The sequence below is a fragment of the Schistocerca gregaria genome, chromosome 9 (genome assembly GCF_023897955.1).
Source record: "Schistocerca gregaria isolate iqSchGreg1 chromosome 9, iqSchGreg1.2, whole genome shotgun sequence".
NCBI lineage: Eukaryota > Metazoa > Arthropoda > Insecta > Orthoptera > Acrididae > Schistocerca > Schistocerca gregaria.
The window spans coordinates 150,145,338-150,168,444 of record NC_064928.1 but is presented as its reverse complement, the minus strand read 5'-3'; the positions used below and the strand labels follow the sequence as shown (position 1 = coordinate 150,168,444).

Genomic DNA, 23,107 nt, shown 5'->3' with positions numbered 1-23,107 from the left:
CGTTTCTGGATGACGTATCAAGTATATTGCTTCTCCCTACTTATACTTTCCGATGAGATCACGAATGTAAAATTAGAGAGATTCGAGCGCGCCGATTGCTTCCCCCGAATCATACGCGACTGGATCAGGAAAGGGAGGTAATGACAGAGGCACGTAAAGTGCCCTCCATGACACACCGTTGGGTGGCTTGCGGAGTATAAATGTAGATGTAGATGCAGGATACCACTATGAGACAGCTTGAAGCAATATAGCTTGGGCGCACAAAGAGAGCAGGGTATGCCCATAATTTAGGCCAGCGTGAAGCGTCTTGAGGTAGCTCGAAAAACTTCTCTGTTTGCAGCGCTCCGTGGCAGTCACGTAGCAGCAGTTACCGCACAGGGAACACGACGTCTGCCTCTAGTCAACTCAGCGGACGAAGATCCCGGACAGCGTTGCAGTGTGGTAGGCGCGGCTGCTTCGTGCAGCTACCGTAGTTTAACTCGTCACGTTACGCGATACTCGGCACATTGCTTCGGCAACGTCGCAGTGTTGTCACAGCTCTATACGCGACTATTGTTTCCGCCTGCAGCCTTTTGTGTTTCACAGCCGAAAGCTAGCATAAGCCGCGACTGCCGTTAGGAATCTTCTTCTGCTGACTTCAGTGCAGCCAGACATAACTCTTTTTAATAAAGAAAAAAAGAAATCACTTGTTCCCCACTGGAATGATGTGACTTTTGTAAATATTTATAAAATAATTTTATATACCGCAATCGGTTAGAAACGCACTGTCCACTCACGTTAATGTGACCACTAGGCAAAAGCCTGAATAAACACCTGTCGCAGCAGGAGATGTGCAGGAAGGGAGCCAGTGAGGTTGACATTCTGGAATGTACGAGTCGTGTTTCGTAAGTAAGTACCGTTTTGAAATTAAAGAAAGACGTGCTAAGATATGTCAATAATTTTATTTTTACATGAAATCCTGTACCTTAATCTACGCACTGACGCCATTACAGTCTGATTCTTCCTTGTTTTCGTTGTGTACTGACTGTTTAAGATGCCTCCGATAATCACGAGTCCCGCCGACTGTGAAGTACGGGCTGTTATAAGATTTCTTAGTGCTAAAGGCCTAAAAGCGAAAGGTATTCATCGTGAGATCTGTGCAGTTTACGGATAAAACATTATGAGTGATGAAATGGTAAGAAAGTGGGTGAGAGCATTTAAAGATGGCCGCACAAATGTGCATGATGAACAACGGAGTGGGCGTCCTTCGTTCGTTAATGAGAGTTTGGTGCAGGAAATGGACAATAAGGTGAGAGAAAACAGACGCTTTACGATTTCCTTTTTGCGGGATGATTTTTCTAATGTTTCTCGTAGTGTTTTCTATGGCATTGTGCCCGAGCACTTGTATTATCGAAAATTGTGCGCACGTTGGGTACCAAAAATGTTGACAGATGTGCACAAATCCAAACGTTTAGACAGTGCATTGACTTTCCTTGAGCTGTACCACAACTACGGTGATGATTTCTTAAGCCAAACTGTTACGGGCGATGAAACATGGGTGGTCTACGTCACACCAGAATGCACGGAAGTTGAGCAAGGGCATCGTTTTGCTGCAAGACAATCCTCGTCCGCATGTGGGGAATCAGACCATAGATCTCATTACCTCTTTTCCATGGGAAACTGTAGATTATCCTCCGTTCAGACCCGATCTTGCGCCCAATGACTACCGTCTGTTCCTGCACTTAAAGAAACACCTGGGCGATCAGCGCCTTCAAGACGATGACGAAGTCAAAATGGCTCTGAGCACTATGGGACTCAACTGCTGTGGTCATCAGTCCCCTAGAACTTAGAACTACTTAAACCTAACTAACCTAAGGACATCACACACATCCATGCCCGAGGCAGGATTCGAACCTGCGACCGCAGCAGCCGCACGGTTCCTGACTGCGCGCCTAGAACCACGAGACCACCGCGGCCGGCCGATGACGAAGTCAAAACAGTGATGATGCAGTGGTTAACAAGTCAGACGGCATATTTCTATGAGAGGGTTTTCAAAAACTGGTACAACGTCATGACAAGTGCCTCAATATTGACGGAAATTATGTAGAAAAGTAGATTAAGGTACAGGCTTCCACGAAAAAATAAAATTATTAAGATATCTTAGCAAGTAAATTTTTTTTAATTTCAAAACGGTGTTTACATAAAAAAAACACGCCTCGTATCAAAAGGGATGTGGAGCCATTACAACTCCAGTGCCATGTACCTCTACAGTAGTCTTCTTGGTTGAGAATCAGTGGCATGAACAGCGCAGCCGAAGTGGTCTGACTGCATCTGTATTGGGTTTAAATGTGGAGAGTTTGGTGACCATTGGAGTGTGGCAAACCTATCCCGATTGTCTTCAAACCACGTACGCGCTACGTGAGCTGTGCCGCATTGTCTTGCTGGTAGATGGCATTGCGCTGAGGTAAAACAAACTGCATGTAAGGGCGCACCTCGACCGGCAAAGATTTTTAATTTTCATTGACAATCTGATATTGTTACTATATAAATAAAAATATTTCTAGTGAATAAAGCGTTAAATATCCTGTAGTTGATGATAAAAACAGTTTTATTTCACATCGTTAAATCAAATTAATGGCTTTCACATTTACATTAATATCACAGAGATAGATATTTGAGTTATATCAATAAAATATTTGTTGTGAAATTATTCCACCTAAAAATGACGGTGAATGGATATCTATCAGTCGTTGAGGCGACAATAAGTTACGTGTATTTCTGTAAGATTAAGGTCTTGGGACCGTATTTGTAAGATATAATAAGGACTAAAGAATTTCTGTCAAATTTAGTTGTTGGGATAACTCCAGCTAGGTGGACCAGCTATATACAAAAAAAAGAATTTTAGGATATTACCCAACCCCCCAACCCCTGGGTAAAGAATCTGCTGACTCCCATGGTACCTTGCAGGTTCGTATTCTCCCAATACACCCTGTATAGGCAGCAGGGAATGCGTACTCATGTCTGTATATTTAGTGTAGTTAGTCGTGACGGAAACTTAAACTGATAACGATCGTCGCAAAAGTCAACATGTTGTCTTGTCGGACAAATATTACTTAAGTACTTAGAACAAATGGTGTTGTCGATTTTGATCGATATAGATTGTATAGAAATAGTAACAGATGAGTATGTGCTCCTCCACCACTGACATGAGCGATGGCAGTGAAGTGGTGCGCAGGCGTCAGTCGATTGTATGGAGTCAGCACGGTAGCGACAAGTGGAAGTGATGACGTGGCGGAATTGGAAAAACGAGCTGTAGTATTTGGTAGTGCTCTATGACAACACCGCGAATGAATTTGCGTGACAGGTCGCTGTATCAACACAGGCTGTCCAACGCGTCCAGAACAATGTTGTACCAGCAGCAGCAGCTTATCACGGGATATGAATAGTGGTCGTAGCTGACAGGGACTGGAGGTGAGTGTCATGCGTTGTCAGTAACAGCCCGACAGCAGTCACTGCAACACGACGGTGTCGAACCATTTCCCGAGCGAACAATGCGGAGAGAACTGGAGTGCGTTATATCGCAAATGGGCTTTCATCAGAGGGGCATATAAAGGTGCCCGTTTTCGATGGGTCAATAAGCTATTGCAGGCGAGTAGCCTGTTACTACGAATATCTAGTTTGTCTCTTAAGTTCAGACAGCCCAATGGGGCGTTTAACGTGCAATGTGTGGGGAGCCCACGCTCAAGGAGGTACTGAGACTTTTCAGGGGTGTTTTTCGTGCCTGATCTTGGGTACGGTATTTCAAATTACTCTGAATATGCACCACATAAGGTGGGGCATTCAATAATTCATGCAACACTTTTTTCATCATAAAGCAGGCTGGTTTCGTTCAGAAATCCAATACACTATAGTATTCTCCATTATTTTAACTACAATACCCCAGTTTTCAAAATAATCTGCGATGAGTGAGACAGCCTTAATGAGAAAGCCTGTATGCCCGAATGATCTAATGATCGACGTCGAAGCGAACGTCTTGCTCCATCTGTAACCTCCCCATAATCCATGTACTGGTTCCACACAGACGAACCTTGTTAGCTCTTTATCATCTTCTGTTGGATGGCGATAAACCCAGCAGGCACACACTTTTGCTTGCCTCAACTGGTGGACTTGTGTGTCAGGAGCACCAACAGTGATGTGCAGTTGAGCAGCGACGTGTTTGGTGGTGATCAGCCAAACGCCTCGAATGAGACTGTCCACACGTTCCAACACTGCAGGAGTCACAACCTGCACGCGGGACAGGTTTCCGCAACCTTGTTGCGATGATGCCAGGCGCCTCGCCCAGTGACTCACCGTGCTTTTGTTCACCGCCAAATCTCCGTAGACATTCTGGAAGCTCCTATTAACATACATGTTGTTCCGGTTGAAATGGTTCAAATGGCTTTGAGCACTATGGGACTTGTCTGCTGAGGTCATCAGTCCCCTAGAACTTAGAACTACTTAAACCTTACTAACCTAAGGACATCACACACATCCATGCCCGAGGCAGGATTCGAACTTGAGGCAGTAGCGGTCTTGCGGTTCCAGACTGTAGCTCCTAGAACCACTCGGCCAATTCGTCATGCTGTTGTTCCGGTTTTCTGCCAAAACCTGTGCTCAATGACATTTCTGTGTTTGGAACGCACATACGCTACAGCGCTACCTTTATGAAAGTACAGAGGATAAATAGGAATATTCCACTATGTTCGACAATGAAAGCGGGCCGAGAAAAAATATGTGCTGTATGACTTATTGAGCGCCTCTCGTACCTATTTTAACATTCTCGGTCACCAAATGACTCCCTGCTTTGTACATCGTCATGATGAGCCAGCTGTGAACTTTCTCGTCTTCCAAGATGGCATCATCCCTGATTACACTACAGCTCTGGTGCGTTCCCCATCTGGCGAACACTCACACGCCCAACCGCACTTCGAGAGGGCAGCTAAACCAACGCATACAAACCCAGTATTTGAATTTTCCGTAAGACATGTGAGACATCGATTTGGTAGCTCCACGGAGTCTGATCAGCACTGAGTGACTTCAGCCGGATATGGCGCACGGGAGGAAACTTGTGAGTTTTCTGTCTAGCTAAAGAACATCATCAACGGTAGGGGAGGTGTTGGATGGAGAGTGATTTCTCCGGATGTGAGTAGTAATTTTTTGTGGACGCGCTTTCTTCTGCTTTGGCAGGTCTAGCAGCTACGACGACGAGCTGGTGTGGGGCTACACGTGGCTCTACAAGGCCACCAACGACCAGACGTACCTGCAGCGGGTGTACGCCCTCATCCAGGAGTTCAACCTGCAGTTCGTCAGCTCCCTCAGCTGGGACCAGAAGACCATCGGCACCTTCGTAAGTGAACTGACTCGCTTGTATATTATTTACGCGCGCTGCAACGCAGGAGAACTAACAACAACAAAATTGTAGTGGAATCTGCCATAAAGTTTCCATATAGAGAGCTTTCATGACGTAGTTAACTTTTATTTAATTGTCTAGATCCGACAACGTTTTCAAGAGTATTACAGGTTTCGCCTATGCAGTAACCGTCTTCAGACTCGACAGTAAACGTACAAGAAAGTACATTACCAACAATTTTATTAAGAGATGAGAATCAAATGACAGAAGTAATAATAAAACACAATAAACCTCACGTTTTGCTGCACCACAACAACTTATAATATGTAAAATAAGCACGAATCAAAACCGCGACGCATGCTTCAACCAGTTAAATGTATCATGCATATCAATGTCAGGCGTCGCTGATGCTTGCATAACGTACAAATATGTGTACAAAGGCCCCGGGAGTAGACAACATTCCATTAGAACTACTGACGGCCTTGGTAGAGCCAGTCCTGACAAACCTCTACCATCTGGTGAGCAAGATGTGTGAGACAGGTGAAATACCGTCAGACTTCAAGAAGAATCTAATAATCCCAAACCCGAAGAAAGCAGGTGTTGACAGATGTGAAAATTACCGAACTATTAGTTGAATAAGTCACAGCTGCAAAATAATAACACGAATTCTTTACAGACGAATGGAAAAACTGATAGAGGTCTACATCGGGGAAGATCAGTTTGGATTCCGTACAAATATTGGAACACGTGAGGAAATACTGATATTACGCCTTATCTTAGGTTAAGGAAAGGCAAACATACGTTTCTAGCATTTGTAGACTTAGAGAAAGCTTTTGACAATGTTGACTAGAATATTTTCTTTCAAATTTCAATACTCAGAGATAAAATACAGGGAGCGATAGGCTATTTACAATTTGTACAGAAAGCAGATGGCAGTTATAAGAGTCGAGGGGCATGAAAGGGAAGCAGTGGTTGGGAAGGGAGTGAGACAGGGTTGCAGCCTCTCCCCGATATTATTCAATCTGTATATTGAGCAATCAGTAAAGTAAACAAAAGAAAAATTCTGAGTAGGTATTAAAATCCATGGAGAAGAGGTTAGTCGATGACATTGTAATACTGTCAGAGACAGCAAAGCACTTGGGAGAGCAGTTTAACGGAATGAACAGTGTCTTGAAAGAAGGATATAAGATGACCATCAACAAAAGTAAAACGAGGATAATGGAATGTAGTCGAGTTAAGTCGGGTGATTTTGAGGGAATTAGATTAGGAAATAAGACATTCAAAGTAGTAAAGGAGTTTTGCTTTTTGGGGAGCAAAGTAACTGATGCCGGTCGTAGAAGAGAGGATATAAAATGTAGACTGGCAAAGGCAAGGAAAGCGTTTCTGAAGAAGACAAAATTTGTTAACGTCGAGTATAGATTTAAGTGTCAGGAAGTTGTTTCTAAAATCATTTGTATGGAGTGTAGCCATGTATGGAAGTGAAACATGGACGATAACTAGTTTGGACACGAAGAGAATAGAAGCTTTCGAAATGTGGTGCTATAGAAGAATGCTGGAAGTTAGATGGGTAGATCACATAACAAATGAGGAGGTATTGAACAGTGTTGGGCAGAAGAGGAGTCTGTGGCACAACTTGACCAGAAGAAGGGATCGGTTGGTAGGACATGTTCTCAGGCATCAAGGGATCACAGATTTAGCATTGGAGGGCAGCGTGGAGGGTAAAAATCGTAGAGGGAGACCAAGAGATGAATTCACTAAGCAAATTCAGAATAATGTAGGCTGCACTAGGTACTGGGAGATGAAGAAGCTTGCACAGGATAGAGTAGCATGGAGAGCTGCATCAAACCCGTCTCAGGACTGAAGACCACAACAACAACAACATATGTACAAAATAATGAGAAGGAAATCCCTTCGAAGCTCCTCGTTAAAATATTGTCAGTTGTATATAAGAAAGCAAGATTTCTAGTATATAAAGTTATATAAAAAATGTATTCGTCTTCTGACTAGTCGGAATTTCACAGAATGTTCAAAAACTAAACATAAAGTACAGAGATCATTATAAAATTGAATACATTGTGAGGGCTCTAAAATCGGATGATAAAGAAAGATGACGGAATACGTTTCGACTACAAGCATATAGTCCTGCTTCTCATAATCTAGTTTTAAAAACTTCAGGCTTTGGCAAGTCACATAACCAATTCCCATGACGCTGGCTGTAGGGTGTCTCCAAAATAGTGCGTTTTTGTAAGTGGGTGGGGCAGATCCGTGATTAAGATGCATTCTCAGAATAGACGCTATTGTTTGCTTGGTTGTCTCCAATTTGCAAACCGTGGCTGTAAACCAGGGTAGATTCTACCTTTCCTACTTGGACTTTCCTTCCATTCTTTTTGCCAGGATTGAATTGCTTGTTTTATTTTCGGGAAATAGTATGTGTATATTACTTTTCTGTCCACGTGTCTTCCTCTGCTGATTGCATCCCTCGCCAGTCGCTCTACTTTTGCCACTTTATTTTATAACAGAATTAGATTTAATCCATATCAGTTCCGTAATTTCACCAGTTTTATTTGCTTGAAGATTGTGACATATTAGGTCAGAATCTATTTACGAGGACTTTTGTTCCAGGTTTTGTAACGGATATCGGAAGGCTTGGTGCGGAGATTATGCATGCTTTGGCAGTTTTGAAATTTCTAGCGTAGAATATATCTGTATGATATCTGGGTGTTTGGTGGTAGTCAGTAAAGACGCAATGGTGGATGATGACGAATTAAATATCCAGGCACTGTGGGGGTCGGCAAACATATGAATCTGAAATAAATAAGTCTGGTTCGGAGACTGTCAAATGTCACGAAGCGAAATAAATGGTGGGATGGTTCTTGAAGTACAGTAAGAAAACCCACATATTATTTAAATCTGATCCCTTGTAATGTTAGTAAAGGCGACGGTGGATTATTTTTATAACGTACGTCTGGCTATCCACTACAAGGCAGGTTTCATAAGATGCCCTACCCACCTTACCCACCTCGCAGGAACGTCTGGTTCTAACAGAACTGCAGTTCATGACATGTGTTTTCACTTCCCTACAATCACTGACTTGGTTTGCATACCTCGCGTCTTCTAGTCTCGCAGATCTCGTACAGACTGACTTCCTCTACATATAGGCGCAGAATACGAAGTGTAAACAACAAACTATGCTAAACTGAAGTGGCAGTGTGTGATAAAATCCAGTACTACGAAATTAAGTTATAAAAATGCTGGATCCCACTTGATTTTCATTCATTGAAGTTTAGCGGCCATAAAGAAGTCTCAAGTAAACGCCTGACTACGTCTATTCATTAAATCAAATACCGCAGAAGCTAACTACGTTCAGAGCACCGGAACAAGACAATATAATGTTTCACGGTATTACAATATGTTAAAAACTTCACGCGACCGGTCACCAATGCACTGAACAACACAACAAATGATTTTCGCTCGTTATACTATACCCTCCAAATCTTCTAGTGGGTTGTTAGACAAATCGCTTTCCGAGGCATTGTTAACTGCGAAGAATAGTTATCGTCATCGGACTCCACCGTCCCGGCACGTGTTGCCTCGCTCATACTCGGTAGAAGACTCGTAGTTAGTTACAGTAAAAGTTTGGCGCCTGTTTATTGAGTGCGTGGCTAGGGCATATTGAGCGATGCCTTTGAATTTTTTCCATTTGTTCCCCACATCTTCGTCCTCATCACCGAATATTTGATGCTGACTGTTGAGATATTCTGAAATTTGTATCCCGTCACCCTTGCTGACCAAATATATTTTCCTGCCTTCCTTAACATTCCTTGTAGGACCCCTCGTCATAGACGCTGTCACTCTCTTATGGTCCGTGATACTTTCCTCTGCGTAGACTGATTTGATAAGTTCAGGTATGTTTGTTGCCAGGAGGACTAAGACGTTACCATCACGAGTTGTTCCTCTAACTATCTGGTCAATGTAATTTTTGTACAAGACATCCACAACAATGACTCACGAATCCCTGTCTCTGGCATCAGTTTTGATGGTATAAGACTCCCAATCTTTATCTGGCAAGTTGAAGTCATCCCCATTACAACGGCATGATCAGGAAAATTACTAATGATATTCTGCAAGTTCTGTCCGAAGCGCTCTACATCCTGACCCAGGTGGTCTATAAAAGCATCCGATCACCATTTTCGACCGTTCTTTCATACTTAACTTCACCCAGATAAATTCAGATTTGGAATCCGTGATAACCTCGCTAAATTTTACCGAATTTTTATTGGAATGAAAACGCCGTCACCACTGGTGACTAACCTATCCTTAAGATAGATATTCCATCTGAACATATGATTTCGTTGTCATTGACGTCTGATTTCAACCAGTTTTCTGTTCCCAATGCTGTCTATGTATTCTAACCTTCATTAAGCGATACTAATTCTGAGACCTTTCCTTGAATGCTCCTGCAGCGTTAATCTTTCCTAACTGATCTGCGAGGACCAAGATTCTCTGAGGTCGCCATGGCTGATGTAACACGCAAATCGTCTTTGTTCCCAAGGGAGGGCTTCTCTAACCTAAAAAATCCGCATGTGCACACCACAGGTACTCCGCTACACTAGTAGCTGCTTCTTGCGTGTAGTGCACGCTTGACCTGTTAAGGGGAACCCATCAATTCTGCACCCGATTGCGGAAATGGAGAAATTCGCATCCGATACCGTCGCAGAGCCGTCTGAGCCTCTGATTTAGACCTTCCACTCATCCCTAGGTACGATGCTACAAATAGATCGGGCAGTCATCAAGAATGTAGGAGTGGGCCTTCGGCTTTTAATAGTCGCATCGATGATGTTCGTGTTGAATGGTTGCACGCTGACACTTGTTTATGGCGCACCATTGACATCTGCAGCAATTAGAAGAGGGGCTGCATCTCTGTCACACTGAACTATTCTCTCGTCGACGGTCTCGTTATCGCAGGCTGTTTCTCCGGTCGCAGCGATCCCCGAGATTTGATGTTTTGTCGAATTCCTGATATTCACGGTAGACTTGTGGAAAGCTCGTACGGAAAAATCCCAACTTTATCGCTACCTTAGAGGCGCTGTGTCGAATAGCTCGTGTGGCAACTATAACATCACTTTCAAACTCACTTAAATTTTAATAAGCTACTGTTGTAGCAGCAGTAGGAATCAACATGGATTCGTGTGAGACCCAACATATTAGCTACAGGCTCCCAGGTAGATGCCATTTTCCTTGACCTCCGGAAGGCTTTCAATACCGTTCCGTACTGCCGTCTGATAAACAGAGTAAGAGCCTACGGAATATCAGACCAGCTGTGTGGCTGGATTGAAGAGTTATTTGCAAACAGAACACAGCATGTTGTTATCAATGGAGAGACGTCTATAGACGTTAAAGTAACCTCTGGCGTGCCACAGGTGAGTGTTATGGGACCATTGCTTTTCACAATATAGATAAATGACCTAGTAGATAGTGTCGGAAGTTCCATTAGGCTTTTTGCGAGTGATGCTGTAGTATACAGAGAAGTTTCACCATTAGAAAATTGCAGAGAAATGCAGGAAGATCTGCAGTGGATAGGCACTTGGTGCAGGAAGTGGCAACTGACCCTTACCATTGACAAATGTAATGTATTGCGAATACATTGAAAGAAGGATCCTTTATTGTATGATTATATGATAGCAGAACAAACACTGGTAGCAGTTACTTCTGTAAAATATCTGGGAGAATGAGCACGGAACGATTTGAAGTGGAATGATCATATAATATTAATTGTTGGTAAGGCGGGTGCCAGGTTGAGATTCATTGGGAGAGTCCTTAGAAAATGTAGTCCATCAAGAAAGGAGGTGGCTTACAAAACACTCGTTCGACCTATAGTTGAGTATTGCTCATCAGTGTGGGATCCGTACCAGATCGGGTTGACGGAGGAGATAGAGAAGATCCAAAGAAGAGTCACAGGGTTATTTGGTGAGCCTGATAGCGTTACGCAGATGGTTAGCAATCTCAAGTGGCAGACTCTGCGAGAGAGGCGCTCTGCATCGCGGTGTAGCTTGCTGTCCAGGTTTCAAGAGGGCGCGTTTCTGGATGAGGTGTCGAATATATTGCTTCCCCCTACTTATACTTCCCGATGAGATCACGAATGTAAAATTAGAGAAATTCGAGGGCGCACGGAGGCTTTCCGGCAGTCGTCCTGCGAACCATACGCGACTCGAACAGGAAAGGGAGATAATGACGTACGTAAAGTGCCCTCCGCCACACACCGTTGGGTGGCTTGCGGAGTATAAATTTAGACGTAGTAACCTATCTAACAACTGCACAAGACGCTTGTTGTCTTACATAGGCGTTGCCGACCGTAACTCCGTATTCTGCCTGTTTACATACTCCTGTATTTGAATACGCATGCCTGTGTCAGTTTCTTTGGCGCCTCAGTGTAGTTCACCAGTACAGCAGCATCCTGTACGCGGTATCTGTGCGGGCAGATCTTGATTAGCGTCAGCGCAATGCACTGGTTAAGCTGTAAAGCGGTTGAATGTATTTAGTTCTCCCACAGTGTAGGAGTAAGTTGCTGTCATAGATTGCTGACTTTGCAGGCGCTGCTGGCCGACATGACGGGGAACCAGGAGTACAAGACGCAGCTGGAGTACCACTGCTGGCACATGGCCAAGGAGCAGCAGCGCACGCCCAAGGGTCTGCTCATCATCGGCGACTGGGGCAACATGAGGCTCGTCGCCAACGTGCTCTTCACCTGCCTGCAGGTGAGCTCCACCTGCCCAGGAGAACGCGTTTTTTGCTCAGAACCTACAATAGGAATGGTGGGGAAATTAGTAATGCTCCAGCGATACAAGATCGTTAGAAGAATTAGTTCATATCCCCTTTACAGTAACCACTCACACTGTCGTGAGGATTAACGTAAAAGATTAGTAACAATATTGGACCCAAGACAGATCCTTGTGGTACACATTGTCTAGATACTTGAAGTTGATGTTCATTGTGCTCTATTAGTATTTACATTACTCATGTATTTATTTGATTACCACATGTATCCACCATTGCAAAATGAGACCTATTTACAGGTACTATATCAGAACACCATTTTCTCCTGATATATCGTTCATTGAGTTATTTGTATATTTGGCCATGCTATAGGAAATACTCAGTTTTTACGTACCGATTCCCTTGTTTATCTAACGATAATTCATCAGGATTGAACCAACTCTTCATATTTTCAATCATAAGCCACCTTTCCGGTAATAGGACTGTAGATTATGTGTTGGCACAGTGTTTCACTCTGTCCATTTTCTTATCATCATCAATGCCACAAACATAACACTACTCTGCACGCACACACACACACACACACACACACACACACACACACACACGCGACCTGTGAATATACACGTGATATAGTCACCTTCTAGGCAGTGTTGCCTAAGGTCAGACTAGCTGCTTCGCCCATACATTCTCTTTTTATCAATACCATCAGTGGCACAAATATGGCACTGCGCACACACACATACACAATGTGACCACGAACGCAATACAGTCCTGTTCACACCATGTAGACCAAGTGCTACTACGCGGTTTCTCCGTATCCCCACTCAAATCACCGTTATTATCGAAGTCACAAATGGGATGCTGCATTAAACTTGACAAGTAAACTTTGTGGTCAACTACAGGACGCAGATGGTATTGGGACTCCTGACACTCAGTCTAAACAAGTGGTGGAAACAAGTAAATTCAGAGACCAGGAGTCACAGAAGTAAATAAATTAGATGAAGAAGCCTGATGCGTTTATTATCTATAAAATTTTGGTAGTATTACATTGTGTGTATCTGTGGTGCAGATTAGAAACATGAGTCGACACAAGTTAAGTCACTGAAGTAAACTATGTATGACTGCTTAAACTGATCCTTATTTGCGGTCTATTAGTCCATATTTTAGTCAAGTATTTGAATAACCATTACAGATAGCTTGCAGTTATTGGCTGTAATACATACTATGTAAATCCCTCTTTGTCCGTAAAGATATATTTGAGCACTGGAAATCCAACAATAACGTGGCCCTAATCGCAGTGTGATTTCTATCTCCCCCTCAGGCTGCCAAGCTGAACATCAACGCAGACGTGAACAAGCAGATGGTCCAGGAGCAGATGGGCTACATCCTGGGAGACACTGGGTACAGCTACTTGGTCGGGTTCGGCAGCAACTACCCGCACAGCCCCCACCACCGTTCCTCGTGAGTACTGAACCTCCACTTCTTACTTACTGGCAAAACTGACGTCTCTACTCCACATTATATTACTTTCAGGAGAACATTCGAGCTTCATAGTAAAGCAATAATTTTAGGGAGAGAAGATAATAAATTCCTGCTGGCGATGATGTCATTATTACAGGAAAGCATCGTTGTTGCACCGTCACAGTAAACTGTAGTAAGACTTGAGCGAAGTTTTCACTTTTTGAAATGGACCGGATTTCTTATTATAAATGCATGAATGCAATAGGATGCACACCACGAAGTTCAATAACTTAATAGTGTCTCATCACAAGAGTAGTGGGGAATTTCTTGGCCATGTCATATTGTACAGGGCTGGCAAAATATTAGTGTTTCCTGAAAACTAATGGTTTTGAATGTTTAAGACAAATTTCTTGAAGATGTCTATTGGTACACAGTCAAAATGGGTTTATAAAACATCGTTCCTGTGAAACACAACTAGTTCTTTATTCACATGAAGCCTTTAGTGCTGTGGACAAGGGATTTCAGATCGATTCCGTATTTCTGTATTTCCGGAAGACTTTTGACGCTGTACCACACAAACGGCTTCTAGTGAAATTGCGTGCTCATGGAATATCGCCTCACAAGCAGTTATGTGACTGGATTTGTGATTTCCTGTCAGAGAGCTCATAGTTCATAGTAATTGACGGAAAGTCATCGAGTAAAACAGAAGCGATCTCTGACATTCCCCAAGATAGAGTTACAAGTCCTTTGCTGATCCTTATCTATATAAACGATTTGGGAGACAACCTAAGCAGCCGTCTTAGGTTGTTTGCAGATGACGCTGTCGTTTATCGACTAATGAACTCATCAGAAGATCAAAACAAATTGCAAAATATTTAGAAAAGATATCTGAATGTTGCGAAAATTCGCAGTTGATCCTAAATAACGAAAAGTGTGAGGTCATCCACTTGAGTGCTACAAGGAATCAGTTGAACAACGGTTACACGATAAATCAGCCGTAAATTCAATTAAATTCCTATGTATTATAATTACGAACTACTTAAATTGGAAGGAACACATAGAAAAGTTTGTGGGAAAGGCTAACCAAAGACTGCGTTTTATTGGCAGCACAGTCTTTCTCCTCAAAAAGCGAAAATATTTTGTTGACACCTACCTACACAGGGAGAAACTATCACCACCATAAAATAAGGAAAATCAGAGCTCGTACAGAAAGATAAAGGCGTTGGTTCTTTCCACGTGGTATACGAGATTGGAATAATAGAGATTTGTGAAAGTGGTTCGATGAATCCTCTGCCAGGCACTTAAATGTTGTTTGCAGGGTATGCATGTGGATGTAGATGAAGATTTGTAAGTAAAATAAACTTTGGTATATTACTCTTCATGTCTAGATATTAATTTCTCAACATAGTCACCAGCGACGAATGTATTTCAGCCGGTAGGAGACCAATTTGTTGACACCATCACTGCAGAATGTTTGACTTTGTTGAGGGAGCCACAACTTCACGTCTTTTTGCACTGTTTCATTACTGTTTAAGTGAAGTCCTCAAAGGAGTTCTTTAAGTTCTGGAATATGATGAAAGTGGGAACAGGCCAGGCCGGGAGTGTCTGGAGGATGATCGACGACAATGAACCCAAGGTGTGGCATTGTTGCAGATGTCGCATCACTCATTTGTTGCCTGGCATTGTCATACTGAACGAGTAGGTCCTCCATGTGTGAACGAACTCTTCGAATTCGAAAGAGTATTACAGCAGCGACACAGTTACGTTACACACCTCCATGTTACACGCCCCAGTTCAGATCTCTCTAGCGGCACACGGCTGGAGATACGGTAGGCATGAAGACAGAAGATATAAAATGTTTATCTGTTTACTTCAAAAAAGTCTAACATTTTTCCTATACGTAATAAGGAGGCACTACTTATGAGCTTGTCCTCGTAAAAGTGGCCCTAAAATATTTGATGCACCAAGACAGGCAACACAACCTACATGTTCCACACAAAGAATAGATGATATAAACTGAAGTGCGTATGTTAAAAATGTTCAAACGTGTGTGAAATCTTATGGGACTTAACTGCTAAGGTCATCAGTCCCTAAGTTTACACGCTACTTAACCTAAATTATCCTAAGGGCATACACACACACACACCCACGCCCGAGGGAGGACTCGAACCTCCGCCGGGATCACCCGCAGTCCATGACTGCAGCGTCCTTGACCGCTCGGCTAATCCCGCGCGGCACGAGACTAGTATTTATTTCGATTTTGCCACCGTCTATATGAATTTTAAATGTAGTACTAACAATGGATGTGAAATGGTCATGTAAAATCAGCGTTAGATTTGTTGGAAGATTTCTGTGAAAGTGCAACAAATTCTAGAGCACTGCTTCAGTGTTTGGAGTCCATATCAGTCAGGCGTGACAGCTGACAGGACTGCAAAAAGTAGGTATAACCTTTACGAAAATGTAAAGGAAGTACTTGAAGAACTTAAATAAGAGTCCTTCGAAGAGAGAGCAGTAGTTAAACACGGAGCAGCGGCTGGGAAATTTATAGTACCAGTATTCTCAGTGGACTGTGCCAGCATTTTCATACCATCACCTTATATCCCTCGTAGGGGCCGCGAGGATGAGATACGAGAAATTAGAAAATGTACAGAAGCATCTATCCTTATTTTCGTGGCTCGATATGAGAATGGAAGAGGAAAGAAAATCGATAGAACAGATACCCTACGCTATGCAGTGAATGGTCGCTTGCAAAGTAGATGTACAGAGGGAGCAGAGAATCAGAAAACACAGACGTAGGTGAGGGCTTCAGCTGTTATTTACAAACGAAAGGCCCCATCAGTTTAAAGCAAACCAACCTCGTTGGTAAAGATTTTGGCTCCGTACAATAATTTTTTACCCCTTTCATAAGTGAGTGTGATCGGGGCTGTTTTCGTGTCAACTGGGAATATTCGCTGCGCAATGTGACATTCTTGAGATATGTATGAGACGCAGTAACCTGATTATAATGTCATTTATTTCTTTAAATTCAGAGCAAAAATAGGATGAGGGCAATGGGATCCCTTGACTAACATCTCTCTACAGATCACAGCCCTAGAATGGAGACAAACAGCACATGATAACGTTCCTGTAGTACCCATGAGGACCAACAACAGGTCACAATCAGATCCAAATGTCCAACAAATCTGGATATTGTACGATTAAGATAGCCACCAGAAGCAGATCAACAATGAGACTTACTGATAACGCTGTCTCACGAATATGCCACATCGAAAGGTCCTTCACAGTGATCGCTCGACATCTACACCTATTCACTCCCCTCACCCTACCTGGTCTGCTGACAACATTAAACACCAGCAAAATTCACCCTGGTGGTCTTTATAAATGTCACAAAGAAATGGAACTCTGATACCAAATGATGGCATGTGAGTGGAAAGTCACATTGACACGTGGCCATATCTTCAGGGTGTAGTACTGCTCGGTCAGGCAGTGTTATCAAAAGACTGTTTCTTTCTTTTGTGGTGAATGATGACAAAAAAAGATTACGAATTTTTTATGAACTATTCCAAATCACCTCAGAAATGTAGAGCCATGGACCTACAATCCTGGACAAAATAAAACAAGATGACTGTAAATACATCCAAATAAGCTGAGAATTTGGGATTCTACAGAGGAGAGGGATTCTACAGAGGAGAAGCTTGTCTTTTATACAAACACAACGAATCAACGTTAAATCTAGGTGGGTTCTCATGTCCTGCAACACGTTTCGATTTACAACTTGTGACGCAATAGTTTCCTGACCAAGTTCCGTTGTCTAAGACTAATACATTTCCCCGTCTCCAGTCCCTGAAAGTTTGTGAATGAGTTTAACTGTGTTCCTAGCTGTATGGCTTGTAAACAAGCATCAAATACCATCCTCTAAACTGAACGAGCCTAAGAAAGTGAATCATTTGCTACAGCTGTGATTCGATTTTGTATACATAAATCCAGTGAGTAGATCTGGCGTGATTATACACTGAATGGCCAAGGAAATTGGTATACGCATCCATATTCAAATACAGAGGCATGTAAACAGGCAGAATAGGGCTGTGCTGTCGGCAACGCTTCTATAAGACAACATGTGTCTGGTACAGCTGCTACTACAACCATTTCACGTGTGTGCCGTGAATATCAGGAACCTGGTAAAAGATCAAATCTTCGACATCGGTGCGGCCGGGAAAAATGTCCTGGAAGAACGGGAACAACGACTACTGCAGAGAATCGTTGAAATCGGCATAAGTACAACCCTTTTGCAAATTGCTGCAGATTTCAACGCTGGGCCATCAACAAGTGTCAGCGTGCGAACCATTCAATGAAACATCATCGATATGGGCTTTCAGAGCTGTGAACCCACTCATGCACTTTTAATGGCTGTAGGACACAAAGCTTTACGCCTCGCCTTCACCAGTGAACACTGACATTGGACTGTTGATGACTGGAAACATGTCGCCCGGTCGGGCGAGTTTTGTTTCGTATCGAGCGTATGGACGTGTACGGGTATGGAGACAACATCATGAATCCATGAACCCTGTCTTTCAGCAGGGGACTGTTCAACCTGTTGGAGTCTCTGTAATGGTGTGGGCATGTGCAGTTGCAATGACCCCTGATACGTCTAGATACGACCCTGACAGGTGACGCTTTCATAAGCATTTTGTCCAATCACCTGCATCCACTCATGTCCACTGTGCATCCCGACGGACTTTGACAATTCCACGCCGGCCAGAGTGACCGTGCGGTTCTAAGCGCTACAGTCTGGAGCCGATCGACCGCTACAGTCGCAGGTTCGAATCTTGCCTCGGGCATGGATGTGTGTGATGTCCTTAGGTTAGTTAGGTTTAATTAGTTCTACGTTCTAGGCGTCTGATGACCGCAGAAGTTAAGTCGCATAGTGCTCAGAGCCATTTGAACCACTTGACAATTCCAGCAGGACAGTGCAATACCTCACAAGTCCATGCTCTTAATTGGTACAGAGCTGCTCTACGAACAGTCTTCTGAGTTTAATCTCTTCTGTTGGCCACCAAATTCCCCAGACATGAACATTATTGAACATATCTGGCATGCCTTGCAACATGCTGTTTAGAAGAGATCACCACCCCTTCGTACTCTTTTGTATTTAGCGACACCACTGCAGGATTCATGTTGCCAGTTTTCTCCAGCACTACATCAGATGTTAGTCGAGTCCATGCCACGTGCCACGTCGTGTTGCGGCACTTTAGTGCGCTCGCGGGGGCCTTACCCAATATTAGGCAGGCATACCAGTTTTGTTCAGTGTACATTAAGAAAAGAAAGTGGTAGCACAACCTGCTGAATTAAGATGGGACTAAAAGTGAAGAGAAAATACTACAATCACATTAATACCATAAATGACAGAATATAAAAAGGGACTGAAGTAATTGCCAATAGCGCACTAGTGATGATTACAGCGGGCCATGGTGGCTGAGCGGTTCTAGGCGCTTCAGTCCAGAACTGTACGACTGCTACTCTCGCAGGTTCGAATACTGCCTAGGGAGTGGATATTTGTGATGTCCTTAGGTTAGTTGTATTTAAGTAGTTCTGAGTTCTAGGGGACTGATGACCTCAGATGTTGTCCCATAGTGCTCAGAGCCATTTGAACCATGTTTTTGGGTGATTAAACGGCTGCGCAACAACACGCTGTTAGTCGAGATAAACGCATACGTAGCAAGGAATAAGGCACATCACTCAGGACGAGCAAGAGGCATAGGGTCTTATGATGGTACTAGAACCGAGTGGGATTACCTCAGCTGCAGCATGGAAGTGTTGCGAGAGTTTGCTGTCACACTTCTGAGAACTGCGATTCTCACATCTAGCGAGCAACGAAGCCAGATATTGATTCTCCGATGAACTGGTATTACGACTGCCGGATGTCTGTGGCACTCACTCGTGGATGGATAGTTAAGCTTTAACCATCCAACCCTCATGTGGCTATAATAGTTGACCACTGCTGTAGAGTACGCCAACACAAATTGCCATCAGCATCACAAGTTGCCATCACCATCTGTCAAGTTCCACACGTAGTGCTAATCTGTGAACTGCAGGTCTCAGTGACAGTACTTTGCTTGCAGGTCGTGCCCTGATGCGCCGGCGACGTGCGACTGGAACTTCTACAACTCGGCGGAACCAAACGCGCACGTGCTGTACGGCGCGCTGATGGGCGGACCGGATGCTAACGACGCCTTCACAGACACGCGTACCGACTGGGCACACACCGAGCCCACGCTGGACTACAACGCCGGCTTCCAGGGCGTGCTCGCCGCCATGATCCAGCTCGGCCTCTAGGGCTGCCAACTCTCTGCGCGCCAGGGATGCCAACCTGAGGACGCGCCACCGGCCTGTGCCCACAATGTGGCTGCTTCTCACCTATTACCAACCATTTTGCGTTTTGTAAGAAACAATTATATCGCCTTTGCTTTACCTGTTCAAAACGACCTCTGGCTGTAAATAAAGTGTTTTAGATTTTAACAGAAAGAAACCTAATGCTGTAGTCACTGCTTCCGAGGATCAATTGCACTGTGCAGCATGGCTGCCAACGTGACATACAATCGCCAGCCTACTCAGTAATCATGCTGCATCTCTGTTGTGACTGTTGTGCACTAGTTTATATTCTCTCAGTATTCTACATCGATTTCGTGACAAATCAATTACCCTTGGCTATTAAAAATGGTTGTCAGAAGACAATGACGACAAGCGAAATAGTTTCGTTTTCAAGACAAAAATATCCATTACTGTTTGCAGGGCAGAAAACAATAATTCCACTATGCGCCGGTGCTGACAGTCTTTCTATCCACGCCATCCTTTTAGGAAATCGTGCTGCATCTGCATTGTTTCTGCTGTGTTACTTAACTAACAATTTACCAGTTTTGTACTTAGATCTTGCGATAAACCTTTAGCTGTTAAGAAAGATATTCAAAAGATCTGACAATGAAAAAAAAATTCCTTTCTAACAAAAAAAATCTAGTACTGTAGTCACTGTTAAAATCCAAACCATACCATTCAGTAAGTTATTTTCATTTGGACGAACATTTAATTTCTCTATAACATTGACAATACGACCAAAGATAGGGCTCCTACATGAAGAAAGAAATAGCTCACGCCACCAGCGGACCTCTGAGTGAACTTACTCATTAAATGGGACAAAATTATGAAACCGTACAGCTTCCAGTATGTGAGAGATTTTAAGGGCTGAGAGCAAAGAAAGTGTTAAGAGTGATTTAAAATTCTTTTGGGTATTATGCCGTGTCAGTGTAAAAAAAAAACCGCAATAATAAACTAAAACCAACGTGTCGGCCGAATTGCAATGGACTTTCTTAGGGCACTATAACACTAGCTGCGGAAGCCTACGTTCTTATAAAAGTGGTAACAGGGTGACACAGCTGGTAAAACATAGTGATCACGTAGCTAATCTACAACAGTAGATAGCAGATTTCCTAAAAAAAATTGACTCTGAGAAAGCTTTCTTTCGGAACAAATTTTACATTGTGAATATTCATTATCTTAAAATTGTACGTTGTACCAGTACATAGCCAGCTGTAGTGCCCAACAATCAGAATGCGTACGTGTTTGCCTTATGAGCTCCTTTACGGGCCTTGTTGATTGAAAAGTTAGTGTGTAATTACTGAAATTACTTTTATTTGTAATTTGTTCTCCTTACGTTTTACTATCCCTTTTTCTTTCTTGAAAAATGTTCCATCATTCATGACTAGCTAATATCTCAAACCGATAACTACACCACTTGTGTGATATAAGGCTAAAGTACACCTCTGGCTCTTTTGCAAGCAGTTATTCGGCTTGGCATTGATTGATGGAGTTGTTGGATGTCCCCCTGCGGTATATCAAGCAGTATTCTGCCCAATTGGTGCTTTAGATCGCCAGCATTTCGAGGTGGTTTAAGAACCCTATCGATAATGCTCCAACCGCCCCAGTTGGGGAAAGATGAAGCGACTTCGATGGTCAAGGTAGGGTTTTGCAACCACGAAAACAGGCAGGAGAAACTCTCACCATGTGTGGGCGGGCGTTAGCTTGCTGAGGCGGACCAAAGCTTTACTGACTCGCTCAATTAGTTAATCTATTCCTCTTGAACAATTCACCAATTTTTTTCTGAAATTTTAAGCATTTGTTAGTCCATGCATGTACGTAAAGTCTACTGATTTCCGTCTCATTCTCATAAGTCTGTCGCGGTGCGTCGTGTCTCTGTCTTACAGTGCACACATTAAAAAATCAGTATGGACTAGTCTCATCACCCCAGTGTTTTCGAATGCACCACAAATTGGTAAAAATTGGTTCGATGTCTACTACGAGAACATGCTGTCTATTGCATACACTGCTCTGTCTTCTTGCATTTATGTCCGTATCGTTTAACTGATCGAATCTGGAACACGCAGTAAATCAAATAAAGCTTTCATGGAGTGATCCAACCACTGCTCCAGTTTCCGAAATGAGTCCGTCGATTTGCATACTAGTGGGCTCTGTTTTGAAACTTCCTGGCAGGTTAAAACTTCGTGCTGTCACAGGATTTGAACCTGGAACCCTGTCATGGCTGTCAAAACTTTGTTAATGTAAGAAGTGGCTGGGCCGCTAAGGAATAAAACAAGCTTGAACACTCTTACAATGGCGTCGTGCCAGGCATGAGGCATTAATATGAAGTAAGACCAGTTGACAGTATGCTGAGAAAGGACAGTGCTGTAATGGTCATCAAGGACAGCATCCACTGCCACGAAAACGACTAGCACATGTAGGCCAAGAGCGAGGATGTTACAGAGCATTGTAGAAGGTCATTAGATAGATGTTCGGAAGAGTCAGGGGAAGGCTACACTGGCGAGCGAAGCTCACCCAAAATTCCCCGAAAAATCAGGATCAATTCCGTTAGCACCATGAGTGGAGCAGTGAACGGTGGGCAGTAAGCGGACCAGGAACCTATACCACACCAGAATTGTCGAGAGAAATCACTGTAGAGTGACCCTGTGGAGTTGATGCAGTAACTATTATGAGACGTCTGTACGAAAGAAGACAATTGAGTTTCCGGTAAGTAATCACAACCGTTATTATCTCGAAATTTTTCTCTTGGAGAAGAGTAAGCTTGTAGAGATTGTCCATAGTAATAAGAAAGATTCTACCCTGATTGAAACTACTTTGTGGGTGACGTTCGAGCTAGTCTAGAGCAATGGGACAGCCGTTACGGTCTCATGATCGCTGTTTTGGCTGTTTTGTAGATACCTGCAGCGCCTTGTGAAGCATGGCTGGTTCCATGTCGGCAACACTGTTCCCCGCCAATGCAACATGTCACAAACTAATTTTAATCGAAGTGTAATAATCAGTATTTCTTGCACGTCAAAACATAAAGAGAAACAAGTACTCGTGTTTCATTGTGATTACAGAACAGTATTTGACTCAAAATTGTCGGAACGATTTGCAAGCGGAATTATCGTATCTAAGTGTGAGAGGAGAACT

The 23,107-nt window shown here is 43.3% G+C and overlaps 1 protein-coding gene across 1 annotated transcript in view; it reads left to right on the top strand.

Annotated features, from left to right (window-relative positions):
* The window catches only part of LOC126291976 (uncharacterized), a 33,381-nt gene extending 13,249 nt beyond the window's left edge, over positions 1–20,132 (top strand). Inside the window, exons 5-8 of the mRNA XM_049985729.1 lie at positions 5,206–5,365; positions 11,959–12,123; positions 13,467–13,606; positions 19,726–20,132. Of these exons, the coding sequence (XP_049841686.1) occupies positions 5,206–5,365; positions 11,959–12,123; positions 13,467–13,606; positions 19,726–19,939 (679 nt within the window). The 3' untranslated portion in view covers positions 19,940–20,132. The remainder of the gene's footprint in view (positions 1–5,205; positions 5,366–11,958; positions 12,124–13,466; positions 13,607–19,725) is intronic.
* The last annotated feature ends 2,975 nt before the right edge of the window (positions 20,133–23,107 follow it).